This window comes from Mastigoproctus giganteus, chromosome 6 (genome assembly GCF_048544385.1).
Source record: "Mastigoproctus giganteus isolate SK-2022 chromosome 6, ASM4854438v1, whole genome shotgun sequence".
Lineage (NCBI taxonomy): Eukaryota > Metazoa > Arthropoda > Arachnida > Uropygi > Thelyphonidae > Mastigoproctus > Mastigoproctus giganteus.
Window position 1 is genome coordinate 212,069,143 of NC_143580.1, and position 19,292 is coordinate 212,088,434.

Consider the following 19,292-nt stretch of genomic DNA (forward strand, 5'->3'; position numbering starts at 1 on the left):
AGACTCCCAGGTAGCAAGTACAGCTTGTCTGGTATATCTGAGAGAAAGTCTGCGACAACCTCAAGGACCCACTGAGATGCTCAATTGTATTCAGCCTTCCCTTGTTTGGTTGAGTGGTGTTTTGCTAAGATATGTTTACTAGGTAAAATAACTGGAGTTATACCCGGAGGAGAGATTATTTTTTACCGAACATTCATTATATATTAAAAATAAGATCAAATCCCTATATGCCAAGCTCAGATATGTAATTAGTGTTTGAAAAGACAAAATACAAATGTTTGTATGATTGTTCTTTGTTTCTATTTTGATTTATGCCTCGGGAGTTTAGTATACAGTTGACAACTATTGCAGTTAATAATCATCTGTTATCTGTGCAAAGATTTGTCTTCCTAGGTAGAACATGTGTCTGCAGGACAGTGTCCACAGAAGCATTACACATTTTGTCTGGTGAGTTATCAGCTGACTTGCTTTGTCATAAAGGCAGGCGTCTCTTTCCAAGATGTGGCACAAACTGTCATTGTTGATCGTTCACATAGGTATTGGAACCAGAAATGCCATGAGTTTGTGATTTGTTCTTCGGAACATAATACCATCAATAGGGATAGGTGAGTCCGTATTCATCTTCCTCTTTGAAATTGTAATTCTTGGATGGGATGAACAGTTCCACCTGGCACTTTCCCGAGACATTTCCGGTCTTTGTGTGGAGAATGCTTCTACAGTAACATGTGTCATAAGCCATGATCCTGTTAATGTTACTTAATTATGTGCCGTGGTATTCAAGTTTCACTGTTAATAAAGGAGGTAGTCTCCTACGAAAGCTATGGTTGTTTTATTGCTTTTAATTTTATATATTTATCTATCATTTTATCTCTTTTAACTCAAGTTGTCGGTGTATTTTATTTTTAAAACAAAATTTTATCATGTATTATTCTATTTTAATTTATGTTAATAAAGTTTCAGTCCTTCACGATTGGTGTTCCATTGCAGTTATAATGATTGTGATAATTTTCATCTTAGCCTTAACATGAGGTTGATTGAAGGACGAATTGAATCAAATATGGTAATATCACTGGATCACTTCTGACAGAGGAAGTTGAGACGTATTCCTTTCTGCCACTTGTGACCTCAATCAACCATAAGAAAAAATTATGGATGCATTTTGGAATGCATGGTTGTTTTCATTTCTTGTTTTGAGTTGCCATGGCCTAAGGCTCAAGTTATGTAAGCTGGGTTCGATTACCAATGATAGATCTTGTGGAGAGCCTGTGTCTGCCATCCATGTAGAAGTTGTGGTAGTAAAGTTCTCGAATTGGTGCAATTAAAAGAAAGTGAAGGAGCTCAAAAATGGTTTTATTTTTATTCAAAGTAATCACCACCTGATTTAAATGCACTTATTACACCATTCTAAAAGTTTCTGGAAAGAGTCAGCAAATGAGCTCAAAGAGATGATATGATATGATGTTCAGTTTGTCAGTTATGTTTTTGTGTATGGCCTTAACAACCTGAAATCTTTTTCCTTTTAGGGCAGTTTTCACTTTGGGAAAGAGAAAGAAGTCTGTTGGTGCGAGATGGAAAGAGTGGATTGGATGGTTAATCTCCACAATGCTATGTTTTGTCAGAAATGTTTTCATAACAAGTATGGAATGGGTAGGGGTATTGTTGTGCAACAAGAACCAGCTGCCTTTCTCTTGAAATTGCAGCCTTACCCAGGAAATAAATAGTCTTTGAAGCACCTGTACATAGAACACAGAATTGACTCTCTCCCCTTTAGTTACAAAAAAGAACTCCGGGGGCTCACATCTGGTGAGTATGGGCTTGGCACACCCAGGATCCTGAGATGGATATCATCATTCTTCTCTTTCTTGGTGATTCCCTTCTACTTCTGACTCTTGTTCTCTCTCTCTCCCTCTCATCCTCATGGTAATTCAGAAATATATATTTTTTATAGCTGGTGCAGCATAAGCCTCAGGCTTCCTTGCACCATATAATAATAATAAATTCATGTTTTTTGACACGGTGTGAATCACACCCTATTTGTCAAAAAACATTATCAGCCTCTTGAACCTGGACTTCTGCAAACAAAACCTTTTGAGCCCTGGTGATGATTTTGAAATCCATTGCATGGACTGGCATTTCATCTCTAGATTGTATTGAAACCCCCAACACTCATCTCCATTCACAATACATTTGAAGAAATTATAATTGGCATGACAAGTCTGGATGAACTCTTCACATGATATCCATGCGGCTGTGTGGCACAAATTTTGCACAGACCTTCCTGTTCCCTAAATCTTCATGTAGAATTTAATGAATCATCTCCTTATCAGACATTCTGAGGGTCAAATGACAATATCTTGCCACAATTTCCCACACTTTTCCAACTGACCTCATTTCGAGAGGTTGACAAAGCCCATTTCTTGGGTCATTGCGAACGTCCATCTTTGAACCACTTAAACCACTCAAACACACTGGTATGACAAATATTTCTGTTGCAGATTTTCCAGTTTAAAGCAAAATTTTATATTCGTTTGTTGCTCCATTGCAAAATCATGACACAACACTTATGCTACTGATGAAACTGGTTGTTACTTGCAACCTTTCAGCCTGCTGGACAATCTCTATACCATCTGTTGGAGGAATTTGAACTACAACATTCCACTTCCATTTATTTTCAAACACTTTGAACATGATTGCAACAGCACTAGTTCAGGAATGTTATCCTCGCAATTCATATGCTACATTGTAATTGCTACGTAAATCCATTTCATCTAACTTCAGATTTTTCAGAAGTTGCTTTTGATAACCATATCACCATGTCAGCATGGTATTGCATCCATCCACCAAGTGTTCTCCCATTCAGAAACTGTATAGCTATCACAAAAATTTTGCTGCACTTTTCTGTGTATTTAAAAATGCACATCACTGTTTAATTAACACTTAAAATTTTTGTTTTACTGTTTTCTGTATTTAAATTGTAAATAGTTTAATTAAAAATATTTTAATGTCATTTTTAAATAAACTATTTACATTTTTACTTTTACTGAAAGAACAGTCTGGCTTATCTTAGTTGTCTAATCAGGATCTTTCTTGTAAGTTTCATTTTCAAATAAAATATAGGTGATTTAACTGACCATGTTTTCTTTGAAACAACTCTGTATATTTCATACATATGAAATTTGGACTTGTGTTATCTTCATGTCAGTTGCCCACAGTTTCCATTGTAATGCAGAACTGCTTTCTGCAGAAAGAACTTCAAAAGTTAGTAATAGTAGTGTTAAATGAAGCAAGAAATGCAAGCAGCATCAGCCAAAAAAAAAAGTCCCATATCGCCTGTCCACTACCTCTGACAGTTTATGTAGTTCTTTGAATTTATTCAAACTACCCACCTCTACAACACTAGATGGAAGTTTGTTCCAGCAATCAACTACCTTCTGGCTGAAGGCAAATTTCTACACATCTATCCTGCAACCATCCTTCCTCAGTTTGAATTTAATACCCTCATGTTAATCATATTTATACCCCCCATTTTTAATTGAGATGGACTATGGATTTGAGAGCCAGAGCTTGAGAGGATGACCAATCTGCTTAATGTTAATAATTTTGTGATCTTGTTTTTTATTAATCTTTATTGTACGTAAAGATACCATACAATATACCCATCATGGCATACTGCCAGGGGGTCAGTTTTAGATGTTCAATTGTTTGAGTGTAATGAGTTTGTTAAAAAGATTTTTTGTAGACGAGCAGTTATCTAGATAGAGCACTCACTACCAGATGGCAACCTTGAGCATTAAATTGCTGTTTTCTGCCCAAGGACCAAGTTGTGCAGCCCTCCATCGAGATGAGTTTATTTATGTTTATTTATTTTGTTTTATTATTTTGCTAGCCTTGTTTAAGATTGTTTAAATTTTGCCTTGTAATTATAATTAAAAGTTTGAGTGGTGGCCAAAGCCCAAACTCAAATCCGGATGGTGGTAGACACTTTAAATAAAATAGCAATATACTTCTCCATTTGAGCAGTGCATTTTATTTAGAGTAGTACAATGCCAAGGCAAATCATGGTAAAGTTACTTCTATAATTTGAGATTAGTGCACAATTTCTCATTGTGATAATCTCAAATTAGTGCGCATTAAAAAATTCATTAGTGCACATTATGAAATATGGCTTTGGTCACCACTTACTATAATGTTTTATAGCACTGGCTTTTGCCAGTCACTTAATTTATTTAATTTTATTTTTATGCACTCCCTCTTGCAACTCATTGTGGAAACATCCTGTCACTGAGTTGCTAGGGTCTTCACATTGCCTACCTGCTCACCAATGGGACTCCTGACAGAGTTGAAACTTGAGTATGGGCATTAGCAAACACTTTAAATAAAATGGCAATATACTTCCCCACTTGAGCAGTGCATTTTATTTAGAGTAGTGCACAATCAAAGCAATTTTTAACAAAGGTATCTCCACAATATGAGATCAGTGCACTTAGTTTGCTTAACACTATGTGAGAAACATGACTTTGGCCACAACTTACAATAATATTTTATAGCACTCTTAGCACTGGCTTTTGCACTCAGTTAATTTAATTAAGAGTTTTTTGTAATGTAATGTACCTGTAGTTGCTTGTGTTTAGTTGACAAGTGGAATATGGGGAGGTCATATGCTGCTATACTCCATGATAGAATCCAACACCCTGTCAAGTGACAAGAGACAGCTTGTTGATGTGAGAGGCCTATGGAGGACTTCTGCTGCTGGCTGGATGTTTCCTGATTGGTGGTCCATTCATAGCACTATTGTTGTATGAACACATAGTAGTGCAAGAGTGTCCATGATACTTTCACTATGTCTTGGGCACCTTCGTAGTCAGGTGGGCAGGAGCAGCAGTGCATAGCACACGCTTCTTGATTAGACCAGGGTTCGAGCCCGTGACCACCAAATACAGAGGATGCAGTAAGGTCAGGGAATGACTACCACATATCCCCGGAGCAATATGGCCTTAGTTGCTAATGCTCCTAAAAACCAAATAACAAACACTGTCTTGTGCTAACTATCATACTGTGTTCAGTCACTCAGGTCAGGTTGTTGGCCTATTCACTCACTGAATTGTTTACGCACATGCACACAATCTTTTGTACCTGACCACCTGCTTTATATATAGCCTGATATGGACAGGTGATATTGATTCTTTGGATTATGGGGATCTACCCACTTGGTTATATAGATTTATGCAAAATTGCAAATTTTAATACAGAATTACCATTATTCATCTTCTAAATAAAGATATTCATCATTCATTCTCTCTCTAGGTGTTTTTAGTAGATTATGGAAATATAGTGACAGGAATCCAAATATCCAGACTAAAACCAATAAGTTCTGAAAAAACACCATATCTCTTTACCATCCCTGCACAGGTAAGAACAGTATTTGTAGCAATATTAATAGTAAAAATGTATTTCTACATTTAACTTATAAAATTTGAGAGGAAGCTACATGTATTCATAAATTAATAATGCTGTTCTATTTTTTTTGGAATTTTTCAAGTACTGATTGAAAATTAATTTCATATCAGTAGAAACCACCAGATTGTTTCAAATAATGCAGTAGGTTAAAAAATTTTAAATAGTGCAAGGGTAAATAAGTAAATTATGTATTCTGATAATTTTTGTCACATTGCCATTCCCATTGCCAAATAATTGTCTGATTACCTTGAATATATCTCTCATGTCCATCTTTGTAAAAAAATTAATGCAATATTCTTATAGCTGAAATCCTATATTTCTCATTACAAGTTCATATTTCATCAATGTTCATACATCTATCTATCTCTATAAATATGAATAGTATAGAATTTTGATCATCTTAAGAGAATTTCAAATAATCTCTCCTTTTCCTTATGCAAAGTTCATTGTTCCTATTTGGCTTAAACATTCAAGAATATGTTGTGCTGCAGATTAGTTGCTACGTAATGACAAAATCAAATAACCAAATTTACTCACTTATACCATTCTTTCTTGTGCAGTGTTTTTTTCCCCAAGATGTGGCCCCAGATTCTCCCCCTCCCTTTACCCTCTCTTCAGATGCAGCTCTCTATTATTTATTTTTATTGCAGGGGCTAAAATTTAAACTCAAGAGGAGTACATTGATATTTTGGAGATACAGCAAAAATTGAAATAGACACATTTCCTAAGATTATGAAATATGTGTTCCAAAAGCTTCCAAAATTGAGAATTGTGGGATCTTGCAAGGGTACTGTTTTATTGTTTAATATCAAATGGCATTGTATTGTATCTTTGTTTAAGCGGCACCTGAGGTCTCCTTCAAATTTGCAAAGTTGTGATGATGTAGCATATCTTTGTTATGTGACTGGCCTCTTAGATAGAAAAAAAGCCTTGATCACTTGGAAGGCAATTCCCCAGCAGCTATCCCTGACACATGGAGCTGGGCTTCTACTTTTCTTTTAATTTCCAGATTGTCCTCCAGTCTGTCATAAGTAAATAAGGAGGCTTGCCAATGAGTATGTGTAGAGAGAGAGAGGGAGAGCAAAGCTGGGAAAGGAAGGAAAAGGCATCTCCAGAGGACTGAAAGAAGTAGGACAGGATAGTGGAAAATGGTGAGAAGATGGCCATGTGTATACCAGGTTATTAGGTTTGATCCCGCAATGGCAGTAAAATGGTATCATTGATCCTTGAGGTTGTCGCAGACATTCTATCTCAGATATGCCAGACAAGCTGTATTTGCTACCTGGGAGTCTGAAACGCTGACAGAACTGATATTTGGGTGACACTCGTCAAGTGGATCAATTTCGGTGAAGTCCCGGACAGTCTGTGACAGCCAAATCTTCTGCTTGCACCTTCAAGATGATGGGACTGTTAGTAATCCTGGGTATAACCCCCATGCGCAAGCACACTAGTTCACTAGTTCCTAGTTCATTACAGCTCTAAAATGGTGTTCTCAGGCTGGTGGCTAGTACATGGAACCAAATCTATTGGAAACCAGGTGTGAACCAACGTAAACAGGGGTCGAGCCGTGACACCCACACCGCATGGAGGAATGCTGCCCCTCTGTGTTACCAGGCAATACTAGGTGGTAGATGACTCATCAACTGGTGCAATGCCACCACTTTGCTTATTGGAGGCTTGAAGTGGTGGAACCCAAGTTTAGTCTCCAGAGCTAAGTTCCGGTCAATGCTTCCCCATCTCTTCCATCATGCAGTATGACCGATGTATTTTGAGCTTATGATGGACATCATGGCGAGATCCAAACTTCCTTACATTTCGAGAATACAGCTCTAAAATGGTGTTCTCAGGCTGGTGGCTAGTACATGGAACCAAATCTATTGGAAACTCTCTAGAAGGCTTCCGGATCAGCAAGTGTATAATCTTGCTACCTCTACTCTGACAAATGGTGACTGGAGGGAGTCCAAGTAGTGTGTATGTGGGGGGGGGGGCATTGTTGAGGCACCTTATGTCAAGGATCTGGGTATATTCTTACCATGTGTTTCCCATATCCAAAAATTTCATTACTTCATATAGCATGTCCTCCCCCCCTCACATTTTATTAGTATTGAATACACCATGAATTGTCAAACTAATAGAGCAAGCTTATCTGCGAAAAGATCTAAACTTCCTAAACACTTCCTAGTTCATTTCACAAATATACGTGGTCTCGGTTTTAATCTCAGCGATGTCCATTTCCACTTGCAGTCTGCCAAACACATGTACTTTTTCTAACAGAATCTCAGTTATCGGTTGATTCAACTACTGCTCATCTCAGTTGCCCAAATTATGCACAAGTACCACCTTTGAGGCTAAAGGAATCATAAAGTGAATATGTCCATTCCAGTATTCCTTGTCATAGACTTGGTAATTTGGAATCTCCTCTTTTCGATCTTCTCTGGCTTAAAATCTCTACCTCATTCTGTCAAATGCATCTGCTGTCTCTACCGTTCTCCCAACTCCACTAATCACTTGGAGCTCTTTGACTTCCTCTTTGCAACTTGACTTTCTCCAGCCCAACTTTCCTAACAGTGAGGTAATTTTGCTTGGTGATTTTAATGTTCACAACTCCAGCTGGCTTCGTTTTCTAGTCATACCGACCCAGCTGGTCGAGATGCTGAGGCTTTTGCATTTACTAATCACCTCCCACAGATTCTTCGTTTACCTACCAGAATACCGAACAATCCTAACCATACAGCCAACACGCTTGATCTTTTTTCTCACAAACAACCATTCTAAGTACACAGTCGAAGTGAATGGTCCTTTAGGCACCTCAGGTCACAACTTGGTGATGGTCTCTTCTCCAATGGGGCCTTTATTTCACCTCAATTCCCAACCTTGTGTTGTTTGGCATTACAAGGATGCAAAATGGGATGACCTGCGAGATTTCTTTTCCTTGGTCAGATTACTGTTTCAAAATTTCTGATGTCAACGTTTGCTCAGATTGCGTCACTTAAATTATTCTTGTAGGAATGGAATCCTTTATTCCACACTCCACTTTAAAATCTTGTCCTTTATCTAAACCTTGGTTTTCCAGTAAATGTGCTAAGGCTGTTCAAGAGAAGAATGTTGCATATCATAATTGGCTTGTTTCCAATTCTTCAGTTTCATTTTCTGCCTACATCAAAGCTTGCATCAATTTTAAAGCAGATTTTGAAAAGGCTAAGTGTAGAAAACTTTCTTCTTGCCATAATGTTAGCCGAACATTCTGGTCTCTTGCCAAAGCTATTGGCCGCAACTTTTGCCCATCTCTTCTCCCACCCCTGTCAAAACCAGATGGTTCTTTTGTCACTTTGGCCATGGATAAAGCTGACCTGCTAGCATCTCATTTTTTCTTCCAACTCGTGTATTAAGGATCTTGGTAAAACACCTCCCACTATTCCCAACATGCTCCATCCAATGCCTCCTGTGGACTTCCGTCAAAAGGATGTCGGAAGAATTTTGACGAATCTTGATGCTAAGAAAGCTCCAGATCCCAATGGTATTTCTCCACGTGTTCTCAAAACCTGTGCTCCTGAAATTACTCCTGTTCCTTGCTGCCTTTTTTCACTTTTTTATTCCAAAGGTATTTTTCCTTCTTGGAAATTTGCTCATATCCAGCCATTTCCTAAAAAGGGTGACAAATCCCTCTCATCCAATTATTGTCCCATTGCAATTACTTCTACTCTTTCTAATAATGAAGAAATCAATTAACCGCCAACTCTTAAACTACCTAGAAACCTACTGTCTGATTGACGATCGCCAGTATGGATTCCGTCAGTGTCGATCCACTGGTGATATTTTGGCTTATGTTATCCATTTATGAACTAATTCAATGGAAAGGTTCAATGAAACACAGTTAGTTGCTCTTGACATCTCAAAGGCTTTCAGTCGTGTTTGGCATAAAGGTCTTCTAAACAAGCTTCCATCTTATTGTTTGCCAACTGTTTTTAGTAATTGGTTATCCAGTTTTCTCTCTGATCACTCATTGAGGGTGATGGTAGATGGCTCTCTGTCTTCTAACTTCTCCACTAATGCCAGTGTCCCCCAAGGTTCAGTTCTTTCCCCCCACTCTTTTCCTCTTGTATATTAATGACCTCCTTCCATTGACTGGAAATCCTATCCATAGTTTTGCTGATGATAGCACATTGCATTCCACTTTCCATTTTGAGAAACCTTGTCCTGCTCAATCAGCTTCAACTTCCCGAAAATCTGCTACCACTTCCTTAAATTCCAATCTTCCAGTAATTCTCTAGTGGGGCAAAGACAACTTAGTTGATTTCAACCCTTCTGAAACTCAGTCTTGTCTTATATCTTGCAAAAAGGATTCTTCTGCTCCTATGCTTATCTTTGGTGGCACTCAGATTTTTAGGCAAGATGATGTCTCTATTTTGGGGATTACCCTGACTTCTAATCTCTCTTGGCACAAGCACACTGTAAATATTGCTTCCTCTACATCTCTCTAACAGTCTCCACTCTCTGTCTCGTAGACGTACTGTTTCTGCTGCATGCCCTTTCTACAGATACTTCCATGGGCACTGTTCTTCTGAATTGGCTTCTATAATTCCGCTCTCTCTTTCAAAACAGTCTGAACATGTGTCGTCAACATTCATTTACCATCCAACTTCAAACTCACAGAACCAACTTTTCATCTTTCTCGTTTATTCTTTTAACTGCCGTTTTCTGGAACAACCTTCCTTCATACGTTTTTCCTGAAAATTACAGTGTACAGAAGTTCAAGTCTAATGTCAACAAATATCTTCTTTCATCTTCTCAACCTCCAACCCAAGCATGGTACTAAGTACTATAGGTTCTAATAGCTCGTGTTTTCATAAAAAAAAAAATCATCAGTGTCTACGATGTCCCACGTCTGAAGAGACCTGCAGATATTCCCTTTATGTTTCTTAAACATAATCATGTTGAGGAGTTTCCACTTATCAGCAATGGTTGAACAGAGAAGATTGCGGTATTTGAACCTTTGAAATCTTACTTTGGCAGTGGTTTCCACCAGAATCTACAACCCCCCCCCCCTTCAATATGGGATTCATATTGAAGAGGATTACTTCGAAATTGGCAAGATGGTAGGCTCGGGCAGACCAGACTAGTTCAGACTCTTTGTAGAGGACACTACAGCATTGAGGCTCCCTTGTGATCAACAAGACCAAATCACCATGAATCAGTCTATGGGTGTGTTTAGTAAGCATTACAATGAGATACACTCATGGTCCTGAAATAAATTATTAAACATTTATGGTTCAGTTCAATAATCCTGGGATTTGCAGCTTTATTACCAGAAAGAAGAGTTTGATGCAGGACAAACGGTCATTCTTATCTGTAAACTGCTCCCCATCAGATCAATAAATTGATGTGAGAATATTTTTTTTCCTATTAACTAAAGAGTACAAACTCTCTGTATGTGGCCATGGGGTTTCCAATGTATCACAGGTTTTGGATATCTACTTCTGTTATGGCTTGTGTCAGATTAGTATCAGATAACAGCAAGAAAAGAAATAATTGAATTAGCTTTTTTCAACTACTTTCCAAATTATTAGCCAAATTAATTTCCAATTTAAGCTACTATTAGCCAAAACATAATAGAAATGGTCAAAGATGCAAAATATTATTCCATTATTTTAGACACAATCCCTGATGTAAATCGCATCGAACAAATGGCAATTATAATCCATTTCGTACATTATAATAAAGAAGTAAGCACAAATGAAATCCGAGAACATTTTTTAGGCTTTTGTCCTGTAGATGACACAACTGGACAGGGATTGTATGATTGTCTCGTGAAAAGAATTCATTAATTTACAAGCATACATGCATGCATGTCTCTTAATTCACAGCTGTTTTTTTTTTTTTTTTTTTTTCAGTACTAGTGATAACTATGGTGGTCACTGCAATATAAACTAACTAGCTTAAAATTAATAATTATATTTTCCAGTTCAATGTCAGAGTAGTGAATAAATGTTAACTCTCTCTTTAAATGTATGCAGTAAGTCCAAAATTCAATTTTGTTAGAGGGGTTTGGATTTTATTCTCTTGACTTTTTTCTATTAGTTTAAACACTAAGCTGTTAAAGCTTTTCATTTGTATTCATTCTCACAATGTCATATGAAAAAAATAAGCAAATCTCTCTCTCTCTTACCTCTTTCATCTTTAATCCATATGGAATGAGGTTTATTAACTTTAGGAGTCATTAGGGTTTTTTTAATTTAAAATAAATGTAAAACAGCACTATAATCTGTGATATCATTACAGAATTCACTTTCAAAATGGCGAATGTAAACAAATACAGTAAACACGTGACTTGCAGTTTTCTTTATTGCCACTGCAAAACATCTGTTGTATGTATACATCTGATCAATGTGCTGTTATTTTGAATGTTCTGTTATTTGGGATGCCATTATTTCAACAGTCTACTGTACATGCAAATAATACATGAACTGATGAGAGAATTGAATAATACAAGAGTTTTAAGTCTTTAAGGCAAAAGTGAAGAGTGCAATTCATATGAGAAAATTGTAAATTACTTACTCGTCTTCTACAATAGTGAGCAAGTTTTTTAATAGTCCAGAAACCTTTGGATAGTGTTTCATAATTAGTGTTCAGCCATACTAGTTGGTGGTGATGAAATACTTATTGGCCTAAATTTATAGGTCACTAACCAATAATCAGTTGCCTCCATAGCCAAGTGGTCAGGGGCGGGAGTACAGTAGCACGCTCTTTGATTAGACCGGAGTTCAAGCCCTTGATTGCTAAATATGGTTGATCTGCCAACCCAACCTGCACTGGACCAGCTTGGCAGATTATGGTCCGTTTTCCTCAGCATGAATTGTTTGAGGAGGCTTCCATCCTGCAGTGGATTGATAATAGCTGCTGCTTACATTACCTTTTTTAATCAATAATCTAAACTTCTGCTTTCTAATAATGGGTGCCAGTGCTATTTAAAGTCAACCTAGTCAATTGGCCCTTTTTGAAACACAATTTCAGTATCAGTATTGGACAAGCTTGCATGGCATCAGCTGGTCACACACACACACACACACACACACACACACACACACACACACACACACACACACACAGTCCAGTATGTAATCAGTTAATCACTCTGACTAAAGGTAAATTTTTGGACAAATAGTCTACAGTTATCAACCCTCAATTTAACTTTTTATATAAATATTTTACTTACAGGACCTAAAATTTCTCTTGGTAAGACTAACTCATCCCCTGTGCCTCTCTGTAATATCAGGTTTTTAAAATGAGATCAGGTTTGTGTTTATAATAACCTTTATCATTTACTTTGACAAAATCTTATCTATAGCTGCCTAATCATAAAAACTAGGTTTTCATTTTCACCTCCCCCGACATTATCCTGCACAAATTTCATGTTAATCCTGCACAAATCTCAAATCTGTTCTATTAGAGAATAATGTTCTGTATTATTATTATTATCATCATCATAGTCAGTTAGCACCTGTTGCATTATATTTTGAAGCCTGCAGTACTTCTTATACATGGTATAATGCATTTATGGAATATTTTTCTCTAAATAACTTTTATACCACTTAGGTTTTAAAAGTTAGTCTTATTGACTAATTGTAGGAAGCTTTCAGAAGATTAGACTGTTGTCGCAGAAAGGAGTCAGTGTGAATGGAGAGTACCTAAACCATTTACAATTTGCAGATGACATTGTGGTCATAAGCCACGATCCTAAAGAATTAGAGGAAAATCTTAATCAGTTATGCACAGTTAGTAAGGATTTTGGATTAAAGATGAATATGGCTAAAAAAAAAGTAATGATGAACAAGTATGTCACAGAAAGGGAAATACTGATTGGAGGAGCAGTAATCGAAAAGGTGGAGTCATATACTTATCTGGGACAAGTTATTAGCTGTAATAATGATAAATGGCTGGAAGTCAAGAGAAGAATAAATTTTGGATGGATAGCTTCAGTAAATATAGTCACATACTGAAGAGCAATATCCCAATTTGTCTGAAATGTAAAATAATGAACCAATGTATATTCCCCACCATGACTTATGTAAGTGAAACTTGGGCACTCACCAAAAGAATGGAAGAGAAGCTGAGAACTACACAGCAAAGAATGGAACAAATTATATTGGGAATCAGACTGTTAGATAAGAAGAGAAACACATGGATTAGGCAGAAAACTCAAGTAAAGGACATTGTTATCAAAACTAAAGAATTAAAATGGTCTTGGGCAGGACAAATAGCTCGAAGACATGATGACAGATGGTCTAAGAAAATAACAGAATGGTACCCAATTGGAGTTAGAAGAAAACCTGGAAGACAAAGGCGGAGATGGATAGATAAAATTCATGAGTTGTGGGTAGTAAATGAATGGCCAGTGCTCAAAACAGAAGGAATTGGAAAGTTGCTGGAGAGGCCTTCATCCTGCAGTGGATTGAAAATGGCTTATGATGATGATGACTAATTGTATAGTACATTTAGTCAACAAGGTTAAATAAACTAACTTTTTGTTGTGAAGCTTAATTGTGAATTTGTCAGCCATTTTAGTGTTTGAATTTAGCTATCTTAGCCTGTAAAGGTTAATTACATTTGTTTATTTAAATTTTAAAACAGAAAAGAAATTTTTTTGTACAGATATTGTTTTTGGTATTCATTTTCTTTAAAATTGTCTTTTAAAATAAAATATGAGGAGGAAGATAAATATACAGCAAAGGGCACCTGTATTAGTGAATTAATTCTTTTTAAATTTAATTTAATTTTATCTCTTTACTTTATTTGTAAAATATTTTTAGGCTTTTGAATGTTGCCTTTGTGAAATTAGACCATCTGCAGTAAAATCCCCTACTGGAAACTGGATAGGAGAAGCATTGAATAAATTTAGTAACATGGTTCGTGGACATGAAGTGGTAGCAAGGGTAAGTATCTATTGCAGATACTTATGTTCTTGTAATTTTTTTTTCACAGATTTTTTTAATCTTACTGTTCCTTTTTTTTTTTAACATTTTTACAAGATACTTTTCTGCTATTTTTTCCTTAGTAGCTTTTGCAGTTGAACTTGATGTTCACTGCCATGTCACAGTATTAGAGGATGCAGTTAATATTAAATCATTCCTTGGGCTCAAGTACCAACTGATAAATCAGTGATCTAATCATAAATCAGTTCTAATTGCTGTTTTAAGCCTACATAGACTTAATACAGTGCATGTAGGTTTGTGTGCATGCACACGCACAACAGGCGTGCACGCGCGCGCACACACACACACACACACACACACACACTAACAATCTAACAGTAATCTATTTAGTAAAGAAACTTACTTTACTGGTTTGAAGATGAGGAAAGCTACCTTCTTCCACAGGAGTTTCCACCACATGGAAGCTCCTGCTTCTATGTGGTGGGACCAGAAACCTGAAAGAAAAGCAATCCTTTCAGGCCAAAAAGGAGCAACAGTGGTGGATTTGGCAGACCAAAGTCCACCTGGATTTATGATTTGAATTCAATTATCATCTGCAGTAAGATGATCTTAATTTATTTACTGCTAAGAGACAAAAGAAAGATATGAACCAGACCTCTTCACCACATGTTCTAATTTTGCACTCTAGAATCTAGTGTGATTGTCTATTCCATAAAGTCATTCAACATACACTTAAAATAGATCATATGAGTTCATTGTGGAATGGAACATTTTAAACAGCTCTGAAGAAATTGCACAAGAATTGGAAAAATGAATCCCATACAAACCAAAAAGAATCTTTATTAAAAAGGAGGGAATACTAACTCCAACTTTCATTGTAATAGTTACTTGTAACATTCAACTCTATAACAATAGTGAAAACAGGATACCTGAATTATCATGTAAAGGCACACACCATCCATAAGATGCTTTAAAGTGTTAAAAGTGTGGCCATTCCCAAACAGTATATGGAAGGATAGTTATTTGTATCACTTGTGGGTCAAAAGAACATTCTGAATGGGCAATCTCCATGATGCCCATATTGCAATGTTGGACCCTGCCCACTTTTCAGGTGCCCCCGTAGCCAGGTGGACAGGAGCAGCAGTGCGTAGCACATGCTTCTTGATTAGACCGGGGTTCGAGCCCGTGAGCCACCAAATACGGAGGATGCGGAAAGTCAGGGAATGACCACCGCATATCCCCAGAGCAATATGGCCTTAGTTGCTAATGCTCCTAAAAAAAAAAAAAAAAAAACACGACTTTTCCCACACTGAAATATATGGAAAAGAGAGAACAAATTCAGAAATATAAAACTAATCATAAAGGTACATACAGAGAGGCTAATAAGCTAATAACTTTAACCCTAACAAGAGAACATATGCACTATCAACAATAGGTACAGAAATCGAAAGTAACTGGAACACCAATTGACATCTCAGTCCCCCACTACATCCACATAAATTTCATAGTGGACTGGGCTCACACTCCTTTCTCAAGCTAAGCAACAATTTTCCAAGCAAATTACACACCCATCATGATTTCACTATGGATGCTGGCAATTGACCAATTTTTTCCAAAAAAAATGAAAAAAATCAAAACAAATCAGCAAAAACAGGTAACACAATATAAATCATCTGAAACAACAACAAAGTCTAAATAATGCGTACAGGCCTTCACTGGAATTGTGATCTTAAGTAATCTTGACAATATCAAAGACCTCATTTCAGCCCAAAATCCTGAGTGCTTTTTTACATAAAAGAAACCCAACTTTGAACATAAATATCTCAGTTAAACATTACATTATATACAGGCAGGAAACATGACTGCTCATGGAGGAGCCACTATTTTGGTCAGCCCTAATATTCCATCACCTTCCATCTAGACGACAGAGGATTGAAAAACTGCACAGTGCGGCAATTAGAAAATGAGACTGATGCAAAAAAAACAATAATACCATGTATAAGTAAACTAACCTTGGTTTATTCAATGTAACTTCCTCCCACACCTACACACTTCATACAGTGATCATGAAGTGACTGGTGGAAGGCTGTGACTGATAGATTGGAATACTGTGTTCAAGTATGGAGACCGCACCTAAAGAAAGACATCGAGCTTCTTGAAAGGGTGCAAAGAAGGGTAACTCACCTGGTGAGATCAGCAAAAGGGCGTCCTTATGAAGAAAGACTTTGAATATGTGGATTGCAGAGTTTGGAAACTAGACACCTTAGAGGAGATTTGATTGAGGTGTTAAGGCTCTGAGAGGCATCAGTAAAATGAATGAGGACAAAATTTTCAAGATTATAAATGATGCTAGAACTAGGGGACATAAATTCAAGTTACGGGGGAAATGTTTAGATTGGACTGCAGGAAGTTTTATTTTAGCCAGCGAGTTATAAATTACTGGAATAAGTTGCCTTCATGGGTGGTAGAGGCCGACAGTTTGGGGAAATTCAAAGGTCAATCTGGATAGTACTTTCGGGTAAGGGAAGCGCATAGGATGATAGGTTTAATTTCCTTTTTTTTTTATATTAATTATTATTATTTAGTTATTTATTTTATTTTATTTTTTTATTTTTTTGCTTTTATCATTGTTTTGTTCGGATTTTTTTTTTTTTTTTTTGGCTGGTGCAGCATAAGCCATAGGCTTTCTTGCGCCATGCGGCCGTTACTAATACTAATGGGCAAATGTGACCCCAATTCACAAAGGAGGATCAAAGGCTGACACAAGCAATTATAGACCTGTGAGTTTAACTACTGTTCCAGGAAAATTAATGGAGGCACTAGTTAAAGAAGCACTGCAGGATCATTTAGACAAGACTTCAGTTATAGCTCGGACACAGCATGGTTTTGTTAAGGGGAAGTCTTGCCTGACCAATTTGATTGGATACTATGATGCAGTCACAAAGGAACTGGATGCAGGGAATAACTTTGATATTATATACTTAGATCTTAGAAAGGCTTTTGATACTGTTGCACATGGAAGACTGCTGCACAAATTGGAGCAGTGTGACATTGGAGGCAAATTGCTGCTGTGGATAAAGGGGTGGCTGAGGGGGAGAAGACAGAGAGTGGTAATCAATGGACACTGCTCATCGTGGACTAATGTTATTAGAGCCCTGATAATAACTAATGTTATTATCAGGGCTCAGTGTTGGGTCCATTATTGTTTTCTGTATTTATAAATGATATTGATGATGGTATATCAAGCTTAATGTCCAAGTTTGCAGACGATACGAAGGTTGGCAGGGTTGTCAGGGACACTACTGACACTATGCTGCTGCAACAGGATCTGGAAAGGTTGAGCAGATGGGCTGAGAGGTGGCAAATGAAGTTTAACATTGACAAATGTAAAGTACTACACATGGGAAACAGCAACCCCAGAGCAACGTATCAACTCTGTGGTACTACACTGACAGTGGTAGAGAATGAAAGGGACTTGGGGGTGGTTGTGCAGGCAGATATGAAGTTCTCTGAGCAGTGCAGACGGGCTGCAAGAGTAGCTCATGGAGTATTGTCAATGATATACAGGAATTTTTCCAGCAGGGATAAGGAGGTGATTATTCCATTGTATAAGGCAATGGTCAGGCCACACCTAGAGTACTGTATACAGGTCTGGAGGCCTCATTTCAAGAAGGATGTAGAGCTGCTGGAACGAGTACAGAGAAGGGCAACAAGATTAGTGAATGGAACAAAGGGGTGCTCTTACGAAGAAAGGCTTAAGTTTTGCAAATTACAGTGTCTGGAGACTAGGCACCAGCGAGGTGATCTGATAAAGGTGTATAAAGCATTGAATGGTTTGACCATGCTCAATGCTGATGGAATTCTTCCTCTTGCTCAGAATACCTGAGAGGGCATAAATTCAAATTGAGGAAAGACAGATGTAGGATAGACGTGCGGAAATTTGCCTTTAGCCAGCGAGTGGTTGGTTGGTTGGTGGAACAGACTTCCATCCCTTGTCGTGGAAGTTGATAGCCTAAATAAGTTTTTCAGGAATGAAAAGAAGTTGCACAGGACTAAGTCTAGTGAATATGGTGGGTGCGACAGTATGCAGACTTTTTTGCTATGGTTTTTTTTTTTTTTTTTTGAATTGCAATCTTGCAATGAAGCAACGAACTGCAGAGTGGAAGTCAAAAAACATGATAGCAAGGGAATTACTATCATGGAAATTGCTTTGTGCACCAATTGTGCACAAAGTTTTTGCCCAATGGCTGGAGTGTTTCTGCACAATTGGTGCACAAAGCAATTTCCATGATAGTAATTCCCTTGCTATCATAGAAAGTGATTAGAATTAGCATTAGTAGAGACATATGATGGAAGAAAGCAAGCTTATGCAGCATCAGACAAAATAAAAAAAAAAAAAAAAAAAACCTTCCACTTCACCTCTCCGTTTGTTCGAAATACCTGTCCAGCTGAGCCTTAAATTTATTTAGGCTAACAACTTCCACAACAAAGGATGGAAGTCTGTTCCACCAACCAACCAACTACCTGCTGGCAAAAGGCAAATTTCCGCACATCTATCCTACATCTGTCTTTCCTCAATTTGAATTTATGCCATCTCAGGTAATTATTCTGAGCAAGGGGAAGAATCCCATCAGCATTGAGCATGCTCAAACCATTCAAGGCTTTATACACCTCTATCAGATCACCTCGCTGGTGCCTAGTCTCCAGACACTGTAATTTTCAAAACTTAAGTCTTTCTTTGTAAGAGCAACCCTTTGTTCCATTCACTAATCTTGTTGCCCTTCTCTGTACTTGTTCCAGAAGCTCTACATCCTTCTTGAAATGAGGCCTCCAGACCTGTATACAGTACTCAAGGTGTGGTGGTCTGACCATTGCCTTATACAAGGGAATAATCACCATCTTATC

At 37.4% G+C, this 19,292-nt stretch overlaps 1 protein-coding gene across 1 annotated transcript in view; it reads left to right on the plus strand.

Annotated features, from left to right (window-relative positions):
* spn-E (tudor domain containing 9 protein spindle E) overlaps positions 1 to 19,292 on the plus strand; it is a 421,802-nt gene that overhangs the window by 324,170 nt on the left and 78,340 nt on the right. The window contains exons 29-30 of the mRNA XM_090376707.1: positions 5,305 to 5,409; positions 14,265 to 14,387. Of these exons, the coding sequence (XP_090232833.1) occupies positions 5,305 to 5,409; positions 14,265 to 14,387 (228 nt within the window). The remainder of the gene's footprint in view (positions 1 to 5,304; positions 5,410 to 14,264; positions 14,388 to 19,292) is intronic.